Source organism: Sarcophilus harrisii, chromosome 2, assembly GCF_902635505.1.
Source record: "Sarcophilus harrisii chromosome 2, mSarHar1.11, whole genome shotgun sequence".
In the NCBI taxonomy this organism is placed as follows: domain Eukaryota; kingdom Metazoa; phylum Chordata; class Mammalia; order Dasyuromorphia; family Dasyuridae; genus Sarcophilus; species Sarcophilus harrisii.
In genome coordinates, this window is record NC_045427.1 from 606,027,536 (window position 1) to 606,052,032 (window position 24,497).

General features: G+C 37.6%; 1 protein-coding gene across 1 annotated transcript in view; it reads left to right on the plus strand.

Moving 5' to 3' along the window:
* ZCCHC24 (zinc finger CCHC-type containing 24) overlaps positions 1-14,420 on the plus strand; it is a 139,207-nt gene extending 124,787 nt beyond the window's left edge. The window contains exon 4 of the mRNA XM_031956393.1: positions 9,022-14,420. Within this exon, the coding sequence (XP_031812253.1) occupies positions 9,022-9,135 (114 nt within the window). The 3' untranslated portion in view covers positions 9,136-14,420. The remainder of the gene's footprint in view (positions 1-9,021) is intronic.
* Positions 14,421-24,497: the final 10,077 nt, after the last annotated feature.

Sequence of the window (24,497 nt, forward strand, 5' to 3'; positions counted from 1 at the left end):
ATACCCATCATATATCTATCCATTGTCATTTAGGTATCCTGCAATTTGGATTTTTCTGAGATCAAATTCTATAATTTTTATGGTAGGGTAAACCTTGAGATCTTTGAAACATGATGTTATTTTCCATATGTAAAGGCAGCCCAATGAAGAAGATGAATTTTTTTTTTTTGGCTAAGGCAAAATTAGGGTTAAGTGACTTGCCTAAGATCACACAGCTAGGAAATGTTAAGTATCTGAGGTCAGATTTAAACTTAGGTCTCACTGACTTCAGGACTAGTGCTCTATCCATTGGGCCACCTAGCTACCTCTGAAAATCATTATATTCAATTAGAGGACTACTCATTAACTATCAGAAGGATCTGTTTAAGATATACTTATTAATGAACTAATCAAAAGTTACCCATCCAGGTACATGTCATAATCTAGGAAATATGTATTCTATATCCACTTAGTTTACTCCATGTGAATTACAAATAATATTAGTTAGTAAGTATCCTTGAGGAAGCCATGTAATATTTTGCTGCTCGGCATAATTTCCAAATAGGATCAATTGTAGAAATTTTTCTCTAGGGAATTCTTATTCTATTTGGTCTTTACTCAGGACATTTCCCATGATGTTGATGAACACCTTCAGTGAGCATATGTCTCCATGTTTTATATACCTTTCTTAATGTTGCATCTCAGAAGACTTTTGATCAATTATTTCCTATTGTATCACCTATTGTATTCGATCTTGTATGATCTTTACATATTCGAGTGATATCCCTCACCTTTACTTTCAGTGAGTTATTTTTTTTTAAATCAACAATAAATCCAGTAGGGACTTAGAGCTTCCACATATCTCCATGAACTATGTGACTATGAAAATGTAGTCTGCTGTGATTTATTACCTGCAAAAATATTCCTATTCTCTGCTCATGTTTCTATCAAGCATTTCCTCTCTCTCTATATAGATCATTTTAAAATTTTTATCAATCATCTTTAAAACAAATCAAAACAAAACTTCTTTTTTTTAGTAACATCAACACCATCCTTCTATGATCTTTTCAATTCTTTTGAAAAGCTTTTCATTGATAAATCTTGGAAATTGGTTTGTGAGTCCCTTTACAATTGTGTCCCATCAATTCCAAGACACTTGGAAGTAGTTCTTCAAAACTACTAGTAGTATTTCTGGATCAAAGGGTATTGTGTCCCACCAATTCCAAGAGACTTGGGATGGAATATACCATCTGCATCCAGAGAAAGAACTATGGAGACTGAATGTGGATCACAAAATTTCCATCTTTTTTGGTTTGTTTTTTTATTGGCTTTTTCTTTCTCATGTTTTTTTTTTTTTCTCTTTTGGTCTGATTTTTTCCTTAAACAACATGACAAATATAAAACTATGTTTAAAAGGATTGCACATGTTTAACTTATATTTGCTTGCTGTCTTGGAGAAGGGAAAGTTAAAGAAGGAAGGGAGAAAAATTTGGAATTCAAAATCATACAAAAATGAATATTAAAAACTATATCCATTTTTGGAAAAATAAAATTCTATTGAGGAAAAAAAATTTAAAAAGTTGTATCACATATCATGGATTTTTTTCTATATGTATTTGTTTTTTCTGACTCTTTCATCTTAAATGCCTTTTTCACTTTTTCATATCAGGTACTGAAGAAGTAAAATACAGATGTGGCAGTTCCTCTCTCATGAATTATTAGAATGAGTCATCACAGAAACTCTAACAAATCTCTTTCATTTTTCATCTATTTGTTGACTTCATTCTAGTTTTATCTATAAATGTTAGAAGGGCAACATGATTTAGCTGAGTCTTGTGGTAAGGCCCTCTTTGGAGTGTTATAAATTCTCCTACCTCCCACAGCTTTTCACTTCTTTTTGAAACAATGATGCTTATAATGTTCTGTAATTCTCCTATGTAATGTTTTGCAGATTAATTTGTACTGTGTTTTCTATGTGTTTCTTCTTAGAGAGGAGACCAAGTATTTTTCTGACAGATGATTCCTGGGTTCTCTTGGTCTTCTCATTGTTGATAGCTATTTTATACAAGTTACAATTCTCTAAGTAGTGTGATAATAGCCTTTGATAAATTTCCCATTTTTCAGAGGCAGCAAAATGTTTGAATGGTATCTTCCCCTATGCTCGTCTTGGAGTTGAAATCACTGAAGATTGTTGACAATTTGAAAGACTACATAAAGTTTTTCATAGAATTGTTATACTTTTGCATCATCAACTACAAACATTGACACATAAGCTGCAATTATCTTCATAGTTGTCATTTTGCTTAAATTATTATGGGCACCATAAGCAAAAATGACCAAGTATCCTTCAAATTATATTTCTTTCAGGAGCAAACTAAAAGTCAATTCAATCAACTCCTTTATTTCATTTTTGGGAAAAAGCCATTCATCCATTTAACTGCAACTTCTTTTTTTCTTTTTAAAAATTTATTTTAAACATTCTCTTCTTTTAAAATTTTGAATTCCAGATTCTATTTCTCCCTTCCATCTCTCTCCCCCACCTCCTGGGTAAGTAAACAATGTGGTATCAACTATACATGTGAAATCATGTAAAACATATTTCCATATTAGCCATATTGGAAAAAAGCCAAAAAATGAAGAAAGCAAGAAAACTATATTTTGATTTGCACTCAGAGTTCATTGGTTTGCTTTCTGGATACAGCAAAATTTTTTTTCATCATGAATCCTTTGGAATTATCTTAGTTTTCATTATTGATCAGAGAAGCCAAGTCATTAGTTGATCCTTAATACAACATTTTTGTTACTGGGCACAGTGAGCTTCCATTTCTTTTCACTTTGATTCAGTTCATATAGATCTTGTCATGTTTGGATTTGTTTTTGTTTTGTTTTGTTTTTCCCCTAAAACTACCTCTCTTTATTATCTCTTACAGCACAATAGTTCTCTATTACAATCATATGCACAACTTGTTCAGCTCCTTCAATTTCCAGTTCTGTCACCACAAAGAGAGCCACTATAAATATTTTTTGTCCATATAAGTACTTTTCCTTTTTCTTTACTCTTTTTGGGCTTCAAAACTACTAGTAGTATTTCTGGATCAAAGGATATGCACAGTTTTATAGGTCTTTGGGCATAGTTGCTGATTGTTTTCCAGAATAGTTGGACCATTTCACTGTGGCTACATCAACAATTCATTAATGTACCTATTTTCCCCCATTGCCCCTAGCATTTGTCACTTCTGATAGATGTAAGGTAGCACCTCAGAATTGTTTTAATTTATCTTTCTCTGATCCATAGTGAGTAAGAGCATTTTTATATGACTACAAATAGCTTTGGTTTCTTCTTCTGAAAGCTGTCTGTTCATATCTTTGACCATTTATTAATTAGGAATTGGCTCATTTTAATAAATTTGAATCCATTTCCTATTTATTAAGAATTGGGGCCTTTATCAAAGAAACTTGCTATAAAATTTTTTTGATATTGCTTCATTATCTATGGTACCTTTTAGCAAAATGTAGTTTCCCTGATTAGCTCTTGCAATTAGATCTGTTTTTTTCTTTTGCTTTTATCTGAGATCATGATTGCCACCCTACCCTCTTCACTTCAGCTAAAACTGGAACTATTTGCCCCAGCCCATCATTTCAGCTATGTATTTCTTTCTGACCCACGTGTATGTCTTGCCTACAACATATTGTTGAATTCTAATTTACAAACCATTATGCTATCTACTTCCTCTCTATGTTAGCTCATCCCATTTACATTCAATTATAATCACTAACTGTGCATTTTCTTCTGTCCCATTTTTCCTTGTTTCTCTTTTTCTTTCTTTCTTTTTTTTATCCTGTCTCTCCTCAAAATTCTGTCTTGCTTTCAACCACTGTCTCCCCCAATTCACCCTCCTCTTTATTGTCTCCTTCCTCCATCAAGTATCTTATTTCCTTTTTCTCCAATCTCCCTATTAGTTAGGATAGATTTCTATACCCAACTGATGGTATATGTATATGTGTGTGTGTGTTTTCTTTTCTCTTTCTAACAATTCATAGATGAGAGTGAGATTCATGTGTTGCCCACCATCACCCCCATTTTCCCACCCACTATAATAAACCTCTTTCTTGTGATATCTATTTTAAAAGAAAATTTGTCCCATTTTACCTCTCCCTTCTCCTTCTCCCAATGCATGTCTTTCTTTTTTTTTTTTTTTTCAGTTTCCACAGATATATTCTCTTTTTTTAAAATTTAATAGCCTTTTATTTACAGGATATATGCATGGGTAACTTTATAGCATTAACAATTGCCAAACCTCTTGTTCCAATTTTTCACCTCTTACCCCCCACCCCCACCCCTCCCCTAGATAGCAGGATGACCAGTAGATGTTAAATACATTAAAATATAAATTAGATACACAATAAGTATACATGACCAAAAATGTTATTTTGCTGTACAAAAAGAATCAGACTCTGAAATATTGTACAATTAGCTTGTGAAGGAAATCAAAAATAATGCATGTCTTTCTTAGGAAGATTATCCCAACATAATCAACTTGCACCCATGCTCTCTGTCTATGCAGCTCCTTACAACTGCCCTAAGAATGATAAAATTCTTGGGAATTACAATGAATATCTTCCAACATAGGAATGTAAACAGTTTAATGCCATTGAGTTCCTTATGATTACTCTTTCATGTTCACCTTTTTTATGCTTCTTTTGAGTTTTCTTTTTGAATGTCAATTTTTTTTTTACTTGTACCACTGTCATTTCATTTCATTTCTTTTTCTGGAGGCAATAGGGCTTTGCCCAGGGTCACAAAGCTGGTAGGTGGCAAATGTCTGAGGCCAGATTTGAAATCAGGACCTTCTGATTCCAGGGCCAGTTTTCTATCCATTGTACCACCTAGCTGTCCCCCTCCCATTTCTTTTCCAAATTTTTTTTTCCTACCATTCTTTTCTTTGTCTTTAACTCACTCAGGAATTCTTAGTAGCCTTGGGTCCAATTGGCATTTTTCTTTAAGGCTTTGTTTGTACCTGTTTTCACATTGTCTTCCCTATGTTTATTTATGTCTTGCTCATCTCTGCCCCCATAGTGCTTTTTATGGTTAAGTTCTTCTTTGTTGTTTGCTCATTTTCACAATCTGTTTCTTGACTTTGAACTTTATATTAAGTTTTGGCTCCCCAATGCTAAATGAGCAGAAGCAAGACCAAGACCCAGATTTCCTACTGACAGTTTGTATTTTAGGAAGATTAGTCTAATTATTGTACTGGATGGATTAGATAATGATACTATCATAATCTTCTCAGAGCTCAGAAGGCAGGGAAAGCAAAATGCAAAAGGTAAAAGAACAAAGAGAAGGAAGATTGAGGAGAGGGGAATATAATCTAAGAATTTGAAAGAGAAAAAGGGAGACAGAGAGGCCCTATGGAGACAGAGCAGTTGATGGATCAGGAGCCTAAGGATTTGAATTCAAATTCCTGACAGCACTTACTAGTTTAGCTAGGTATCTTGGTTTCTTGTTCAGTGAAATGGGGTGATGTTATTCATACAGTCTATCTCACAGAAGAGTGAAGAAAGTGAAGTCTTTGTCAATTTTGTCACTGCAGAAATGTCAATTGTTATTAAACAATGAGTGCCCACTTTTCCAAAGCTGTGACATTCTTTCTAGCAAGGTGAGTGAAAGTCTCTGGGAACTCCTGCTAGGCCTGTAAGGGATTAAGAACAAGGAGGCTTTGAACAGGGCATGGGCAAAGTTCTAATTCCAGATTCTAGTTCCTATATTGGTTTGGTACCTGTGGACCTAAGAAATAGGTTTGGGATTTTTGGTCCATTTTGTTTGTCCTTTTTAGAGCTAGATGCAGACAGAGTCCCTTGACCCATACTTAATCTTGGAGGCAGGAATAAAGCTGTTGCAGTCAGCCCAAAGGGGAAGCCCTTGAGAAATCCAGTGGCTGGGATACAGGCCCAGGGAGCTTTGGATTTAGAACTTGGTAGAACTTTGGTATTATATAGCAAAGCTTCCTCAACTGTGATTTGCAACCCCTTATAGGATTGCATAGCTGAATGGGGAGAGGTCACAAAAAAAAAATTGACAACATTAAAAAGTTTCTGAATGCTCTGCATCCTACATTACCAAATATCTCACCAAGATTTAATTCTTTATGTAAAAATAACTAAGTATATCCATCTCATTAGGTATGCAAATTTGCTTTTGTCAATAATAAAGAGCAAAATTGAGGGAACACAATTGGAGGGATTCATTTAGTAGGAATCAGGATAATCGTTGTCATGTGTGGGACTGTGTCTAGGATAAAATTAGACTTTCACATTTGTGGGGACCCTGAGAGAAATTCTCTGCTTGGGATTTTTTTTTATTTTAGACTTCACAGATCCCAGAGAAATTGGCAAAGAAACAAAGAAACAAACAAAAAATGACCTGGGCATGCTCAAAGCCCTGGTACACATTGCTTTGACTATACTTTGCATTTGCTAACTGTTTACATGTTTTCCTCTCAGATAGCATAAGCTTCTTGAGGGTAAGGACTGTTGTTTTTGTCAGCACAAAATAGGTATTTAATAAATGTTCATTAAATTGAATTAAAATTATTTTTAACCTTTGAAAATTTGTTCTCAAAATGCGTAAAGATTAGAATATCCAAATATATATCATGTTCAGAGTTTAAAAAAAAACAAAACAAGGAGACTACAGTTACACCTTCTAAGTCACAATTTTCTCCATCTCACTTTTGATGTACAGTGGGTTGACATAAGAAATTAAATGGGAATTTTGAGGGAATTTTGCAGAAGCCACAGATAATATTTGATAGCTAGCAGACAACACAGAAAAAGGTTAGAAATTCAGAACTGTATAAAATATATGTATAGTGTTGTATAATGTGAACATATTTTACCTTGTAAGACCATGATAATTCAGATAATTCAGATTTCTTTGGTATGAAGGAAAGGCCAAAATTTTTTAGATCATGGGGGTGATATGTCACCCCACAATGTGGTAGAGATAACTGTAGTTGTCTTTGAGGTGGGTGGGCTAACTCTCTCCTCATAATAATAATAGTCAAGTCACTTAACCCTGATTGCCTCCCCACAAATAAATGATAATATTAATAATAATTATCATTTATAATTGCATTTTGTGAAGCACTTTTCTTATATTGTCCCATGGGACTCTCACAACAATTCTGTGAAGTTGATACTATTATTATTCTATTCTTCAGGCAAGGAAATTGAGGCAAAGATTTAGTCTCATAGTATCTGAGACGGGATTTGAACACATCTTCTTGAATTCAAGTCCTAGGGCTATAGCCCACTATGCCCTCCAGATGCTGCTGCTCTCCCCCCAACACATACACACACACACATCTCACCGGTCTTATTTCCATTGGCTTTCTCCTTGATCTGACTTCAGATCTTGCCTTTGCCATTCTCTGGGCAACACAGAGCCCATCTGGGTCTCTGTTTCCTCATCTTTAGAATAAGGGAGTTAGACTAGATGTCCTCTAAATCTTGTACAATTTTAAATCTGTGATTCTGTGGTTAGAGTACCAGCCCTGAAGTCAAATTTGACCGTAGATACTTAACACCTCCTAGCTGTGTGACCTTGGGCAAGTTATTTAATCCCAATTGCCTCAGCAAAAGATAGACAGATAGATAGATAGATAGGTAGATAGATAGATAGATCTGTAATTCTGTGACTTCCTTTCCTGTCCCCCCATACCTATCAGTCCTCCCAAATTTCCTCTTTGGGTCAATGACTCCACCACCCTGCCAGTCACACAGGCCTTAAACTTTACTCTCGCCTTCATATCCAATTAGTTTTCAACCAACAAGCAATCATTAAGTCCCTTCTCCCTGCCAGACACTATTCTAGGCTCTGGAGATAAAGACAAAAGTGAAACTGCCTCTGACCTCAAGAAAAATGCATCTGCTTGTATATTAAGTAAAACACCCTGGTGTTTGAGGAAGGAGAGCACTGGTCATCTCTCACCTCGGTCTGTCTCCTCCTTTTAGCTCATCCATCACCCCAGCATGGGACCTCATTGCCTGGACTATTACCTGCCTTTCTAACCAATCTCTGCTCCCAGTCTCTGTGAGCAATTTATCTGGACCAATATAGGATTGTTGTCATTATTATTAACTTGAAAAATTATATCCCTCTTATAAATCTATGTGGAGTTTACCTTTCTACTCAGACCATGTGCCCCCTCTACTTTCTTGCCTCTGATTATTAAGGAATATTAGGACAATGTCCCTCCACTCCTGGGCACTTTCTGAATGTAGGGACCCTGCTCAAGTATTTATTAAGCGCCTGATATGTGACAGATACTTCACAAATAGTATGTCATTTGGTCTTCACAACAACAACCTTGGAAGGTAGGAACTGTTATCCCCATTTTACATATGAGGAGACTTATCAAGGGTCAAGTGACTAGTAGTTTTTGAGATTGGGTTTGAACTTAGGTATCAAGTCCAGTTCTCCATCCACTACATCCCCAAACAGGTGATCCTACAATGAACTCACTGTGGAATAATTCTAACAAGATACATTCTTCCCCTGCCCTAGAGAGCTGTTGCAAACATAGGCTGTAATAAATGTGGTTCCCTACAGGATGGAGTTAAAGATGTGTTTCATTTTGCAGGTGGAACAAAAGAATTAGAGTTTGTTGGGTGGTAAGGGGAGGGTGGTTTGGTAGATCTTTGCCTGAGTGAAACAGAGCTGATCTGACAGGTGTTTCTCTCTCTCTCTCTCTCTCTCTCTCTCTCTCTCTCTCTCTCTCTCTCTCTCTGTCTCTCTCTCTGTCTCTCCTCTTTCTGTCTCTCTCTGTCTCTCTCTGTCTCTCTCTTTCTTCTTCCTTGTTCTCCTCCCCCTCCTTCTCCTCTTTTTCTTTTTGTTCCTCCTCCTCCTCCTCCTCCTCCTCCTCCTCCTTCTTCTTCTTCCTCCTTCTTTCTCCCCCTCCTCCTTCTTCTTTTCTTCCTCCTCTTCCTCCTCCTCCTCCTCCTTCCCTCTCTTCTTTCTTATTCTCTTCTTCCTTCCTACAGAGACCTTTGGAAAAACCAGATGGCCTGGATGTCTCCGATCAAAGCAAAGAGCATCCTCAGCACCTGTGCGAGAAGTGCAAAGTCTTGGGCTACTACTGCCGGCGAGTGCAATAAAACCTCCCAGTGATGGTGGGCCTTCCCACTGCCCCTCAGCCCTCAGAGCTTCTGGTGGCAGAGCACCCTGGGGCTTCTTGTTCCCTACCCAATCTGCGAGAATCCTGACCTAAATGCAACCTTTGGGAAGAAAAGAAATCATCAGTTATCACCTATCTATAAAGGAATAACATGCCTTACAGTTAACAGAATGTAACACTTGTGTGTGTGTGTGTGTGTGTGTGTGTGTGTGTGTGTGTGTCTGGTTTTTTCCCTCCTGTGTGTTTCTGGGTGCACCTGTACACATGCAAGATGTATTTATAGGAATCTGGGTTTTTGTCTAGTGTTTTAAGACACAAAGTGTTACTGAAAATGTTCCTGATGGGACCGCCACCAGGCTAGGTGGGGGAGAGAAGGGGTGGGGGCTGTCCCATTGATTGTTTACACAGTTTTTCCAATGTCCTGGCCAAGAGAGGCAAAGGATTGGACCCTTGGTCCTTTTGGATATGAGGAAGAGCTGAGCAGGAGGCTCAGGAGCATTAAGGGGAGGCAATGAATGTGGACAGACCTCTAGATCCATTCCACTTTCTGGGGTCAGTCGAGATGAACTAAAATCTTGACTTCTGCCAGTTATGGGGGTCTACTAGAGGTTGAGGGGGGTGGTATTATATCTTTTCCTTGGCCACCACTGCTCCTGCCTTCCACTCACCACCTGACAGGCTATGAACACATGGCTCTTTTCTCAGGTCTCTTCCTGTCCATTGGCCCCCTCTGAGTGTCCAGTTCAGCATTAGGCCACAAACGCACTAAATTTACTGTGAATAACAGGGAAACTAAAGGCATCCCTTTTCTTCCCAAGCCTGGACAGCTACCCTGATTTTGTAATCATGTGAAAAGCCACTTTTAGGGGGAAAAATTATATATCTTATTTTCTATTCAGTAGATGAGCTATTAATCCAAGAAAACATTTACTCACATGTAGCAGAAGGGAGTGAGGGAAGTAGGAGGAAGCTCTGACTAGTGGACTCCATGTCTGTTCCCTAAATACTCCCTTCCTTTATGCCTCCAAACCTGAAACTACCCTATATATTTCTAGTATTTGGGAAGGTGGCAGCTCCTTGTCCAGAGTGAAGAGGTGAGGAAAAAAGAATTGGACGCTATGGCAAAAATACCTTAAAGTATCAGGTGAGCTTTGGGGCCTTCCTTGTGAGCTTTTGGGTAGCCAGGCTTTGGTGATCAGGCCACAGACTGTCCAGCCATCATTACTCCTCCTCTGGACTTTTTGTTTTTAATTGCTGCTCCCTTTCAGATCTCTCTCCTCATCATTTCCCTCTGTGGAATTCCCAAGGGGACAGAGGGCCACATCCCTAAACTACAGCTGATCAGCCACCAAGACTTTTTTCTGAGATTCTAGCAGCTTCTTAATTATTGCTTCTCAGCCTAGTGAAAGGGCAGTGAGAGGGACTGTATAAAACTTCAAAGAGTTTACACTTAGATCTCTAAGAATGACTGACCAGTGAATTGATTGCTTGCCCATACCTGCTTTTTCCCCTTCAATGGGCCCTTCCTAAGAAAAAAGCCAGACTTTTAGTGGCTGTGATTTTCCCTATGTAGTTTTCCCATCTGAAGTCTTCATCAATGTCTATTATACGGCCCATGACAAAGGGATTGGGATGAGGTCTTCTAGTCTTCATCACTGCAATGTCCCTCTTCCCCCTCAACCCCTCTCCTCCTGGCTCCTCCAGTGATGTCTGGTAACCCTGACCTACCACTGCGCCTCTCTCTGTGCCATACATAGGTTTCCCTCTCTGTAAATGGGAATGATGGTTTTCCTACTTCCTAAGAGAATGAAGAAACCTAGTCAAGCAAACACTAGTCAAGCATCCAGCTGTCTTGGAGACAGCAGGTGCACGCTTTCCCTGGGGCAATGAAACTGTATTTATGTTATATACTTTTATCTCTTGGTGATAGCCATATATTCAGAATTAGCTCATTCAGTTTGCTCCTGGGCATCTGAAAAAAACCAATCAGACCAAGGAATGAGACTGAAACTCTGTGTTTACCATGGGTCACCCAAATTAGACCTGAAAAGAATCTGTTTTGAAGTAGAAAAGCATTTGTAGTGAGCGGTTGACAAGTTACAGTTAAGTGTTTAACTGGGGATCCAGGTCATGAGAGAGGGTGTGTGTATGGATGCAGCAAGGAGGAGTAGGTTAGACTGAAGGTAGCCTCTGCCCCTTGAGCACTTAATGGAATATTAGCAACAGCCTGGTGGTAAAAGTGGCTGAATTTGGAGTCAGAGAGACTCAGTAGCTGAGCAAATCACCTCTGTTTGCCTCAGTTTCCTCATCTGTAAAATAGGGATAATAATAGCATCTACCTCACAGGATTTCTGTGAGGATGAAACAAGATAATGTATGTGAAGTGCTTTGCAAACTTTAAAGTGCTATATAAAAGCTAACTATTTTATAACAACTTCTCCTTCCCCTCTTCAGTAGGGGTAGAAAGATAGGGCACCTCAGCTCCCCTCTCCCCCAGATGGAGACAACCACTGAGCGAATTTCTACAACCAATTTTCTATACCATTCCAGAAGGCGCTGGTATGGTGCTGATCATGGCCTTTTCCTTGCCATTTTCTATTTGAGAAAGGGAATATTTTAATGCTTATCAGGATTATAATAGCCATAAGAATAATATTAACTATAATAATAATGGTGGAGGGCAGTGTAACTCTTTTGGACCATTACAACCCAGCTGTGTTGTCAGCCCAGTGGTTCACAAGGACCTATCTCCATAGGATGGTTCCTGAACAAATTCCAAACCTTTCAGATCCTCTAAATTTCACTTGACATGCAAAGAAAACCACAAGCAGAAAAATTTTCTTGCTATCTGCCCATCCTGTAGGATACAGTCTATAACTTAAAATATAAAGCACGGCTTCTTAAACTTTTTCCATTCACAACCCCTTTTCACCCAAGAAATTTTTATGTTATCCCAGAGAAATAAAATAGGTATATAAAGCAAACATTTGTAGATAATAAATAATGATTTTGCAACCCCCATTTTCACACAATTTAGGAAGCTGGGATATAAAGTAAGACAGAGGGCAGACGGAAATGCCCCCTACAGAACTAACTTTCCTGGCTTCTATCACTCGTCTAGCCATTGAGAAGCCTGAATTGCCAAGATGATGACAGGAGAAAACAGTTCATAGTGACAGCCAGGGTCGAGGGCTATTCTGCCCAGTGAACTACCTGCTGTCCCAACAGGAAGACTGTGACAAATGTCACAGTTGGTGATCTCAGTTACCATCAAGCCAATCAATTGGTAATTTGTATTTGTTGGCCAAAACATACTTTTATACCCTTCTCCCAATCCCCACTTTGCCCTTGGCCTGTATCTGCATATATCTATTTTCTCTCAGCTATATATACCACTGCTGTCCAAGGGCTGGTGCTACACAGTTTGAGTGCTCAAGGGGCCCCAAAGGTCCTGGTTGACTTGAGGAAGGATTGTGGTTTTAGGAAGATATTGAAAAGGGACAATCGTATGCAGTTCATTGACGCTTTTGAGTGATCATTAATGTTTACCCCTGTATGAAGTATTCTACAGTTCTCTTGACAGATCTGTATTTATCTTGAGTTATACTTGACATAGAAATCCTTTGGGTTTTTTTTTTAATACTATGTGTGTATTTTGGAAAACTTTGTAGATGTTAAATTTTCTGAAGGATTACAAATATTTCTTGTAATACTGAAATTGTTATCTTCTTCTCCAGAAACTCTTTGCAATTTTTGTCTGTATATATTTGAGGGCCTTAAAAAAGGGAAAAAGGAAGAAGAAAAGAAAAAAAGGAATGGCTTGCTTTTTATTGTTGTTGAGGTTTTTTTTGTTTTTTTTTTTTTTAAGAGGCATCTTCACAATTTTAAACTATTCAGAAGGGCCTGGTTCTCCAATTGAATATAACCAAGCTAAGAGTTTCCTTAAATATTCTGCAAACTCAGAGTGTATCCTCAAGAAAATATTTATGATGGGAAATTGTCTCTTTTTTTTCAATTTTTTACAATGCTTTTTGTCTGTATAAAATATGCAACCGAACTACATTGAGAAGGAAATATTGTCTACATAGAATATTATATGAAAGTTGGTACATAATTCTGATGAGAAGAATCCTTGCAATTCTTTAAGCCATATTGTTGTTTTGTGTTTTCCTTGGATGAAAATATCAGTATTAAGTAACCAATATATTATTCAAGTGTTTAGACATATTAATATGCTTATGCAGTTTATTTATATGTGTATTTTGGGAAGTATTACCTTTTAAGGAAAGCTATAATTAGATTTGTTAGCAAGAAAGGAAACCGAGAATATTTTATTCTTCTTTACTTTATGACCAGACCCAAGATCCCAGTTCCTGGAGGGAAGCCCAGCTCCTGAACATTTGGGATTACCCATACCCTATCCTGTAATATAATTATAATCTATTTTCTCTCTCTCTCATTTTCTTAAACTTTTTATTTTTAATTTTAATGGGGGGTTGGGGAAGGAAGGAACATCTGGTGAGGTCCTCTGTTTGACAAACTTGTCTCACATGACCATTTGCCAGCTCTTGAGAGAAACCATGGTCCAGACTGTTCTCCTAATGGGAACAGGACACTCCATGGGATGACCTCTAGGATGAGGTCAGCCAAGGGAAGAGAAAGGATGAAGAGAATTTTCAGATCCTCGGGTGCCCATTATTGCAGGATTTGCATGATCTTACCCTTGGTGCATTACACAGGGCCTAATTCTGTAACAAATTTTGTTGTGGTTGTCATTCTGAAGGGAAGCCCTTACCCCGATCCTCTGATAGACTCCAGTTTTACACTAAATGAATATTTAATCCAACAATCACTACATTTATACTAGAAAGACAACTAACACAATAGTTTATGAGTTCTTAGAGCTTTACAGAAGTTAACCTAATGATTAGTCTTGGGGTTATTGAGGTGGGGAAGGGGCTTCTGTCTCTCTTGTCATCTGTTACCCACTGACCTTTGTCAGCCTCAGTTGCCTTCATGTATTGAGTCCCCATCCCCTGTCTGTATCTGTTAATATGTGTGTATACAGCTAAAAGACAAACAAGACCTAAGGACAAAGGCTTAGAGGGTGCACAGAGGAGGTGGCCCAGTCTGCCCTGACCTCTCAGCCAAAGTGTCCATAGGTTGGCATTCCAGCGTGTGCCTTATCTCCTGGATACTACGTATTACAGCTTCCTTATAGAATCATAGCCTTTTCATGCTGTATTAAAAAATACTTTTAAAAAACCAGAAAGAGTCTTGAATGTCATTGCTAGTGATGGATTATCACGGAGGGAACTGGGGAAGTGGTGGATGAGGTGGGAGACAATACAACCAGAAGTCAGAGGGTTGGTTCCAAGTATCCTGAGAATGAATAGGGTGTTATCCTCTCCCCTGCCTCGATACCATCTCCTATGCAACTCCTCTGCCATATATCCTGGACCAACCGGAAACTGTCTTCCAACTAGCTTCCCTTCCTTCCTGAGTCATTTCGCAAGATTGATAAGGATTTTTGACTAATTCAGTCACAAATGAGCTCAGCTATTAAGACTCCTTCATAACCATATATAGAAATGATTTCTCACAAAGGTACTCTGAAGTTCTTCACCTGCTGAATAGCTTGAACCTCTGAACAAAGTCAAATCTTTTATTGTAGATGTATCATGTATTTCCAAGACAGCAAGGCAAATGATTGGGGATCATGGAGAAGAATTTGGAGAAATGAAAAATAAAAAGGGAATCTAGTGGAAGAAGTAGAGTTTGTTGAGTGAGTAATGCAAGATTTGGGGAAAACTCGTATTTCTCCTTTAAGGTTTCTTATTATAAGCCAGAGATGAAGAGAATATACCTAACTGGAAGGGGAAGAGAAATCAATCAAGGATCAACTTAACTATTAACAATGAGGGTTTTTAAAAAGAGAAACATAAAATATGGCACTGATCTGTTTGTTAATTCAAAAGCACTATGTATGCATGACCTATTTGTGTTGTTCTTATAAAACTTACTTTTTATATTTACTTTTATAAAGTAAGTTTTATATAAAATAAGAATGGGGAGCACAAAACTGTGCCCTCCATATACAAGGAAAGAGAAAATTAGGAAAGGGAGAAGGGCAAATATAGATGTAAGAGACATGTATAGAAAAGAAAAAGATATCAAAGAAATAAAAAACCAAAAAAAATCAACAAAAAGGCAGAGATATTGTCATGGAGTTATTTCCACATCTTTCTGATTCTGTACATATCATGGCTAAACCACATTGCATTTCTGCACCTATTAACTTAATTACAGGTATTACCACTTAAGATGAAGGAAACAAGCTATTTAATCCTCTCCCTAATGTAGTTGTGTCATAGTAACTCTGCTAAAATCGATACACTCAATTTACAGTATCTTACCTCCACCACCACCACCAACAAAAACAAAATCAGTGAGAGGACAATATAATGGAAAGAGTTGGAATCAGATGATCTTTGTTAATCTCTACTCTGTGAAAAAAAAATTTATCCATGTTTATTCAACAAAACATTTATTTCTTGCTATAGAATGAGAGCATTGTACTAAAGCAATTTCTTAAGTTCCATCCAACTTGACATCTCATTCAAATTAATTAAATATTTTAAAATATCTACTTCGTACAAGATACTGCTAAACTCTGGAGTTACAAAGACAAAAATCCAATAATCTGCTTCAAGGAGCTTATATTCTATTAGAGGAAGATAGCAATTACACACATAAGTAAACACAGAATATATCCAAAATAATATGAAATAATTTCAAGAGGAAAAAAGCAATAACAACTCAGAATAGGGAATGGTGGGAGAATCAGGAAAAACCACAAATAGGAGATAACAACTATTATGCTTTAGAGAATAGTAAGGGATTATAAATGGTGAAAATGAAGAGGAAAAAAAGCATTCTAGACATAGAGAATTACCTGGGCAAAGGTACAGAAATAGGTAATAGAATACAAAGTATGGGGAACAATGACTGGAATGGTAAGTGCATGAAAGGAAGAAGTAGTAATAGTTGGAGTGTAATAATATACCAACAGTGTAATAATAATATTATGGAATTATATGGAATTTAGGAAGGGTAAGTGCATAACTGGAAGTAATAGTAGTAGCACTAATAGAAATGATAATAGTGTAATAGTAGCAATATTACTACTGAAATGGTAAGTGCATGAAAGGAAGCAGTAGTAGTGTTAATAGTAGAGGTGATGATGGTAATGGTTCTCATTTTAGTAACAGTTGTGGAGTATTAGTAGTATAGTAATGGTGGTAATGGGTAGGTGTATTTGTGTGCATTTGATTGAGATCTCTCATTTCACTGTGTAGGACATCATAGTAAAGAAACTTCCTTATTTTGAGGAGTACCACCTGGGGACACTGAGAAATTAAATGGCCTTCCCACGGTCTTATAGACAGTATGTATCCAAGGTAAAATCGGGACCCAGGTCTTCATGACTCTGGCTTTCTATACATTACAGCAAACTACTCCAGAAATAAAACAAGAAAAGTTAAGCAGACCAGATTTCGGAGGGCTTCAAATCCTAAAGTAAGAATTGTGTATTTTTCAATTTGATTCGCTTCAATAAACATTTAACAAATGCCTACTATATGCCAGGCAATGTGCTAAGTGCTAGGAACACAAAGAAGCCAAAAACAATCCCTGTCCTCAAGGAGCTTACTATCTAAAGGGGGAGACAACATGCAACAAAATATATATTTTATAAAGCAAACTATATATAGATAAATAGGAAATGATTAACAGAAAGAAGACATTGATATTCGATCATAAAAGCCAATAACAGTTCCTGGATTGGAATGGGAGGAGAAGGGGGAGAAGGGAAATGGAAACTGTATTTTAGTGATAATCAGTTTGTCAATTCTTTCCATGTCTACTAGGAAAGGAATGTAAATGAATCCAGCTGCAAGACTATTTATTCCCTACTGTTCTCCTCCTAGAGAGTCTAAGTAGGAAAGAAATTTATATCTTTACCCCACCAAAGATAGGAGAATGAACCCTCCCAAAAAAATAAAATAGAAGGGTTAAGCTCACTCCCAAAATAACAACCAAGAGATGGGTCAATGAAAAGAAGCTATTAACTAAGGACACAAATTCCATGGGCATTGCAAAGTAGATCATAGATTTAAAATAAAGTAAGACTTTCCTTGCTGTTTTAAACCTTTCTCTCCCCCCTGCAACTTCTGGCATTTAAAAACAAAATAAAATAAGCCCAGAAAAACATAAAGAAGGGCTTATCTGAAGTGGAAGAACAACAGTAGGCAAACCGAGGTCTTCAGGACTTCTAGCAAGAGAAGACTGACATGGCTCAGAGTAGGTAGGCCAAAGTTCTGGAATTGGGGAGAAAAAAAGGGGAGGAGTCTAACAAGGAGAGAGTAGGACCTCAAGAATCCCCAGAAAATCAAACTTGAAGCAGTTCTTGTGCCCCACTCTTTGGCTGCACTAGGCTTTTGTGGGGAGCACCCAGGGACCAGAGAATCCAAGTGATTGAAGTGGATTGAGGGGTTATGTGATCCAATGTCTACTTTATGGATAAAGACATTGAGATCCATAAAGTGGACATGTTCAAGGTCACATGAAGAGTAATTAGCAGAGCTGCCCTAGATAAAGAATTCTCTGAGGGTCCTTTGATGAATGTTAAAAGGCTATAGAGGTGGAAAGGCATTACATTATTTTATCTACTTTCCAGAGTCTAAGACCGGCTGTAACCATTCTGGGTTGGTGCCTCTTAGGGACCAGTCCAGGCCCTAAGTAGCTTGTCTCAGAGTGTCCTCTCATTGCCTGTTCCAAGCTCCTAATTTGGCTGCCACCTGTGCCTCACCCTACAGTTGTTCCCCTTCCCCAACTAGCTCCTTAATCCTTCTCAGCTGCCCCAAGTGGCATGTAATTTTTGTATACAGGGCCTGCTAGTTGCTAGTCAGGAGGAGCAAATATCCTCTGAACCAGCTGCTCTGTCCCCTGAGCCAGAAAGCCACCAAGAGTATTTATTTAAAACTTTCTGTCTTGTTCTTCCCTATAAACAAAGAAAATAGGAGTGTTTTGGGATTTGAAGAGAGCCTTTTGTCATTCTAGATTCATCTAGTTTCTTTTCAGTTTCAGGTAGAAAGGTCTAATGCCATCAATGACTATTATAATTTTTTCTGTGGCCCAGGATTCCTCTGAGTTCCTACTCACCCTGGTTCAAACTTGAGAGCCCAGACTCCCAGAGGTCAGTTTCTCTCTTTGACTCTTGCTCCCACCCTGAAAATCTGATTCTAGAGAAATCTCCTGAATAAAGCTTAGATAAAGTTTGTGCTTCATTTTCCCTAAAGAAGGAATAGGGTCCCCTCAAAAGCTCTCAATGCACAGTAATAGTACTGGCTTTGACACTACCTCAATTTCTCCCACAACATAAACAGCCTAAAATCAAAAAGATTAAAAGGTTCCCATAAACAAATGTAAGAAGCATAAAACACTTACACAGTTGGTTATTATCACACCCTCCCAGAAAAAGTGAATGCCCCATGGAAAGGTTGCTAAAGAAACTATTTCCTTGCACAGAGATAGCAAGGTGGTGCAATTGCTAAAGTAGTAGACTGGGTCCATATTCAAGTTCATATCTCTTGTCCCTTCTGTTGTATGTTCTTTTCTCTCTCCAGGAGACTTACGACCTAACTTTCAGTTTGTTGAAGAATCACAGATATGCTTAGAAAGTTCATTTTCTAGACTCATTTACTCTCTGAAAATAAAAGGGAAGGGCATTATCGAACTAGAGATCTAGGGGCTTGCCTCTCAACTCTCTGCATCCTTCTTTTGAAAATCACCATTTTCTGCTCCTGGTGGAGTCAGGGAAGGAGAAATTTCCTCTCTAACTTGCCTCCCCCTACTCCTACTCCACACCCAATCTGGGCCCACTCCCACTGTACTCTGGTCTAGAAAACCAAGCAGTTAAAGAAAGAAAAGTAATGGGGGCTAGTTCATCATTCCCTTTTGTGAGCCATGGCAGGGAAGGGTGGTGGTGGTGGTTCTTTCAATAGGAATCTCCACCCCCATCTTCTCTGACTCTTGGTTGTCAATCAATCATCTTGGAGACAACCTCAATCACTGAGGATCAGTCACATGTTCCTTGTGTCTTTTCATCAAAGAGCTGGGATGAATCTTTACCTACATGGGAGGTAATTTCCAATAAAAATTGTCATCTCATCAAGGTGATTGGAGGATTATGACAATGATCTCAGACATCCCACCCCTTCAAATAAGAATAGACACAGCCCACAAAAGATGGAGAGAGTCACCAGGTGAGGAGATAAGTACATTGACCATGCAAACACGTACACACACCACCTCACACTTTAAAGTTGCTCAGTTTCAAGTTTATCATGTTCTCATATGCTCACACAAGTAGCAAGGTACAAATGGTATGGCTGGTGATGGCCATAAATAAAGCCATGATCTTAATGCCAGAGATGAACACCAGGTTCTGTGGCCTCCCAGAATCACAAAATAATACGGCAGGAACATCAGCCAAGCTTCTCATTTACATTTATATTTATAGACTTACTAATAAAGATTTACAGTCTGTAAACTATATCTTACAAAGATATAGAGTGTCTGTCCAGGGTCACCTCTACCCAATAGCCAAATGGTATTGGAACTAAGACTGCCTGGTTCTCAGTCCAAGGATCGTTCCACCACAGAAGAATGCCTTCCTCGCTATACCACATACATACGTGGTTGTTCTCCACATCTGTGGAAGCACCATGGCATAACATTTTAAAATGCGTTTATACATTTTTACATTCAAAAGTTCTGATAAAGTCCTCATTTCTAAAATATAGAGAGAATTGACATAAATTTATAAGAATTCAAGCCATTCTAAGATGACAGGAAAAAATAATGATGATTGTTGGAGGGGATGCGGAAATCTGGGACATTGATGCATTGTTGGTGGAGTTGTGAACGAATCCAACCATTTTGGAGAGTAGTTTGGAACTATGCTCAAAAAGTTATCATACCCTTTGATCCAGCAGTGTTACTACTGGGATTATATCCCAAAGAGATTATAAAGAAGGAAAAGGGACCTGTATGTGCACGAATGTTTGTGGCAGCCCTTTTGTAGTGGCTAAAAACTGGAAACTGAATGGATGTCCATCAGTTGGAGAATGGCTGAATAAATTGTGGTATATGAATATTATGGAATATTACTGTTCTGTAAGAAATGACCAACAGGATAATTTCAGAAAGGCCTGAGAGACTTTACATAACTGATGCTGAGTGAAATGAGCAGGACCAGAGATCATTATATACTTCAAACAATACTATATGATGACCAGTTCTGATGGACCTGGCCATCCTCAGCAACGAGATCAACCAAATCATTTCCAATGGAGCAATAATGAACTGAACCAGCTATGCCAGAAAAAGAACTCTGGGAGATGACTAAAACCATTACATTGAATTCCCTAATCCTATATTTATGCACACCTGCATTTTGATTTCCTTCACAAGCTAATTGTACAATATTTCAGAGTCTGATTCTTTTTGTACAGCAAAATAACGTTTTGGTCAGGTATACTTATTGTGTATCTAATTTATATTTTAATATATTTAACATCTACTGGTCATCCTGCCATCTAGGGAGGGGGGGGGGTAAGAGGTGAAAAATTGGAACAAGAGGTTTGGCAATTGTTAATGCTGTAAAGTTACCCATGCATATATCCTGTAAATAAAAGGCTATTAAATAAAAAAAAATGCATGAGGAGAGTGCAAAAAAAAAAAAAAAGAATTCAAGCCATTCTCCAACTGAAAAATGGTCAAGGGATATGAACAGACAATTTTCAGATGAAGAAATTGAAACCATTTCTAGTCATATGAAAAGGTGCTCTACATCATTATTGATCACAGAAAGGCAAATTAAGACAACTCTGAGAATTCACTACACACTCTCAGATTGGCTAAGATGACAAGAAAATGACAAATATTGGAGGGGATGGGGAAAAATTGGAACACTGATACATGTTGGTGGAGCTATGAATTGATCCAACCTTTCTGGAGAACGATTTAGAACTATGCCCAAAGGGCTATCAAACTGTGCATACCCTTTGATCCAGCAGTGTTCATACTGGGCCTCTATCCCAAAGAGATCTTAAAGGAGAGAAAGGGGCCTGTATGCAAAAATGTGGCAGCTCTTTTGTAGTGGCAAAAAAAAATTTGGAAAATGAGTGGATGTTCATCAGTTGGAGAATGGCTGAGTAAATTATGGTATATGAATGTTATGGAATATTACTGTTCTGTAAGAAACAATCAGCAGGAGGATTTCAAAGAGACCTGGAGAGACTTACATGAACTAATGCAAATGAGCAGAACCAGGAGATCACTGTACACAGCAACATCAATATTATGGCAAATATCAATTCTGATGGCTCTTTTCAACAAAGAGATGATTTAAACCATTTCCAATGATCTTGTGATGAAGAGAGCCATCCTCACCCAGAGAGAGGACTGTGGGAACTGAGTGTGGTTCACAACATAGTATTTTCACTCTTTTTATTGGTGTTAGCTTGCATTTTATTTTCTTTCTCATTTTTTTTCCTTTTTGATCTGATTTTTCTTGTGCATTAACATAATTGTATATATATGTATGGATTTACATATATTTGTACCATGTTGGATTTGTACCATGTTGGATTTGTACCATGTTGGATTTAACATATATTTTTACCATGTTTAATATATACTAGATTATTTGCCATATAGGGGAAGGGGGTGGAAAAGGGGGAAAATTGGAACACAAAATTTTACAAGGGTTAATGTTGAAAAATTATCCATGTATATATTTTGAAAATAAAAAGCTTTAATAAAAATTTTTTAATGCTTTTACTTGCTACCTGTCTCATTTGTTACCTGTATTGCTTTGGGCAAGCCATTTTCTATAAAACAGAAAGGATTAGGAAAAAGTGAGAAGAAAGGAGGTCTATTGATATTGATCTCAAAATATTCTACAAAGCAGTAATCAGTAGAAATTAATGTGGTGCTACTTACAAAATAGAGAAGTTGGCCAGTGTTACAGATTCAGTACATTCAGTTCATGTGCAGCTAGGTGGTATACTAGATGATGACATACTAGAGTTCAGGGTCTGAAGTTAGGAAGACTCATCTTCATGAATTCAAATTCAGCCTCACACACTTACTAGCTGTGTGACCCTGGCCAAGTCACTTCACCCTGTTTGTCTCAATCTCCTCATTTGTAAAATTGAATTAGAGAAGGAAATGGCAAAACACTCCATATCTTTGCAAGCAACTCTAGATCAGGTCACAAGAAGTCAGACACGACTAAAAAGCAACTGAACGACAAATACAGCACACAGAAGCAGACAAACATAGTGGAACCATCTTCTATAAACTAAAAGGCTCCCTCTCCTTTCCAGCCACTGGGATAGACTCACTGTTGAACAAAAACAGCCAGGAAAACTGGAAAACAATGAATGCAACACATGTTAGGGAGAGACCAACATCTCACATCATATCCCTAAATATAGAATAAACACAAAAGGTGACATCATAAGCAAATTAGAAGACAAGGAAGAAGTCATGAGAATGGTTCACAAAAAAAGAGAGATCACAAAATTATTAAGCATAGAAGATGAAAAAGAAGGAGGAAGGAAAAAAGGAAGAAGGGAAAGAAGAAAGGGAGGGAGGGAAGAAGGAAGGGAAGGAAGGAAAGAAGAAGGAAGGAAGGAAGGAAGGAAGGAAGGAAGGAAGGAAGGAAGGAAGGAAGGAAGGAAGGAAGGAAGGAAGGAAGGAAGGAAGGAAGGGAGGGAAGGAGGGAAGGGAAAAAGAAAGGAAAGAAAGAGAGATGGGATGAGTTTGGGGAAGTTGGTCTAGATGAGTGTATAAAGTTCCTTTTGTTCTAAATATATAATCCCATGTTTAACAGGAAATTAAATCACAGAGAAGCAATGCTAATGTTTGTATTTTGAAGGAAAGTTTCTAATCACACATATGTATTTAAGTTGTATACAAATCACTTTCCTTTTGTTTATATAACGTGTAACATTTAACACAGGCTTATGTAAGAAGAAGTCATGATGATACTGGCAGGAGTTCAAACCAAAAAAGCAAAAAACAAAACAAAATCAGGGAAGAGATGACTAGCTTCTTTTGGCCCTGTTACTCGGGCTCCACAGAAACTTTCAATAGCAGCATCGGGTTTGGAAAACATCTTATCTTCCCCAAGTGACAAATGTTCAATGTATATGAATAGACAGTATTCAGAAGAAGAAATGAAAGATATCAATAGGCAGGTGAAAAACACTCCAAATTGCTAATAACTACAGAATTGCAAATTAAAACAACTCTGAGGTGCAAATTCACACCCATCAAGTTGTCTAAGATGGCAGAAAATAAAAATGACAAATATTGGAGGGGATGGGGCAGAGGAGAGGTGGAAGGTGAATTAATATGCTGTTGGTATATTAATATACTCTTGGTAAAGCTGTGAACTAGTTCAATCATTCTGAAAAATAATTTGGGCTATGACTCAAAAGCTATTAAGCAAAAACTGCTGAGAAAACTGGAAAACAGTGTAGCAGAAATTAGAGACCAACATCTCACATCATGTCCAAAATAAATTTCAAATAGAATTAAGCGTGAAAGTGACATCATAAGCAAATTAAAGGAGGAACACAGAGTTCAAAAAGCATCTTAGACGCAGCAGTACTGCTACCAGATCCCCAAAGGAAAAGGAAAAGGACATAAATGTGTATATACATATACATATATATATATATACATATACACACATACACAAAAGTATTTATAATAACTCTTTTTTTGTGGGACAAAGAATTGGAAATCATAAGGATATCTATCTGAATGTATCATACATGTGTCCTGATCATACATGCTTCCTACATATGTACCCCACGATTCAAGTTCCCTGGCTATGTATGATTCCTTGGATTTGTAATAATCTTGTAGAATAATTTGTGGGGTGAACTTGTCTGGGTGTGTAAGAGGATAACCTTTCTTGTCACTTATTCTGTTATGCTATTCAATTAAATATCTTTTGCTTTGAAATAATGTGTTTTTACTAATGCATTTTTGGTGAAAGTGTGGATTGATCTGACCGTTTTGGAGAGCAATTTGGAACTATGTCCAAAGGGTTCTAAAATTATGCATGTCTTTGACCCAACAATACTACTAGTATGTGTGTGTCCCAAAGATATTTATTTTTTAAAAAGAAAAAAATATATATACTCAAAAAACATTATAGCAGATCTTTTTGTGGTGGCAAAAGACTGGAAATTCAGGAGA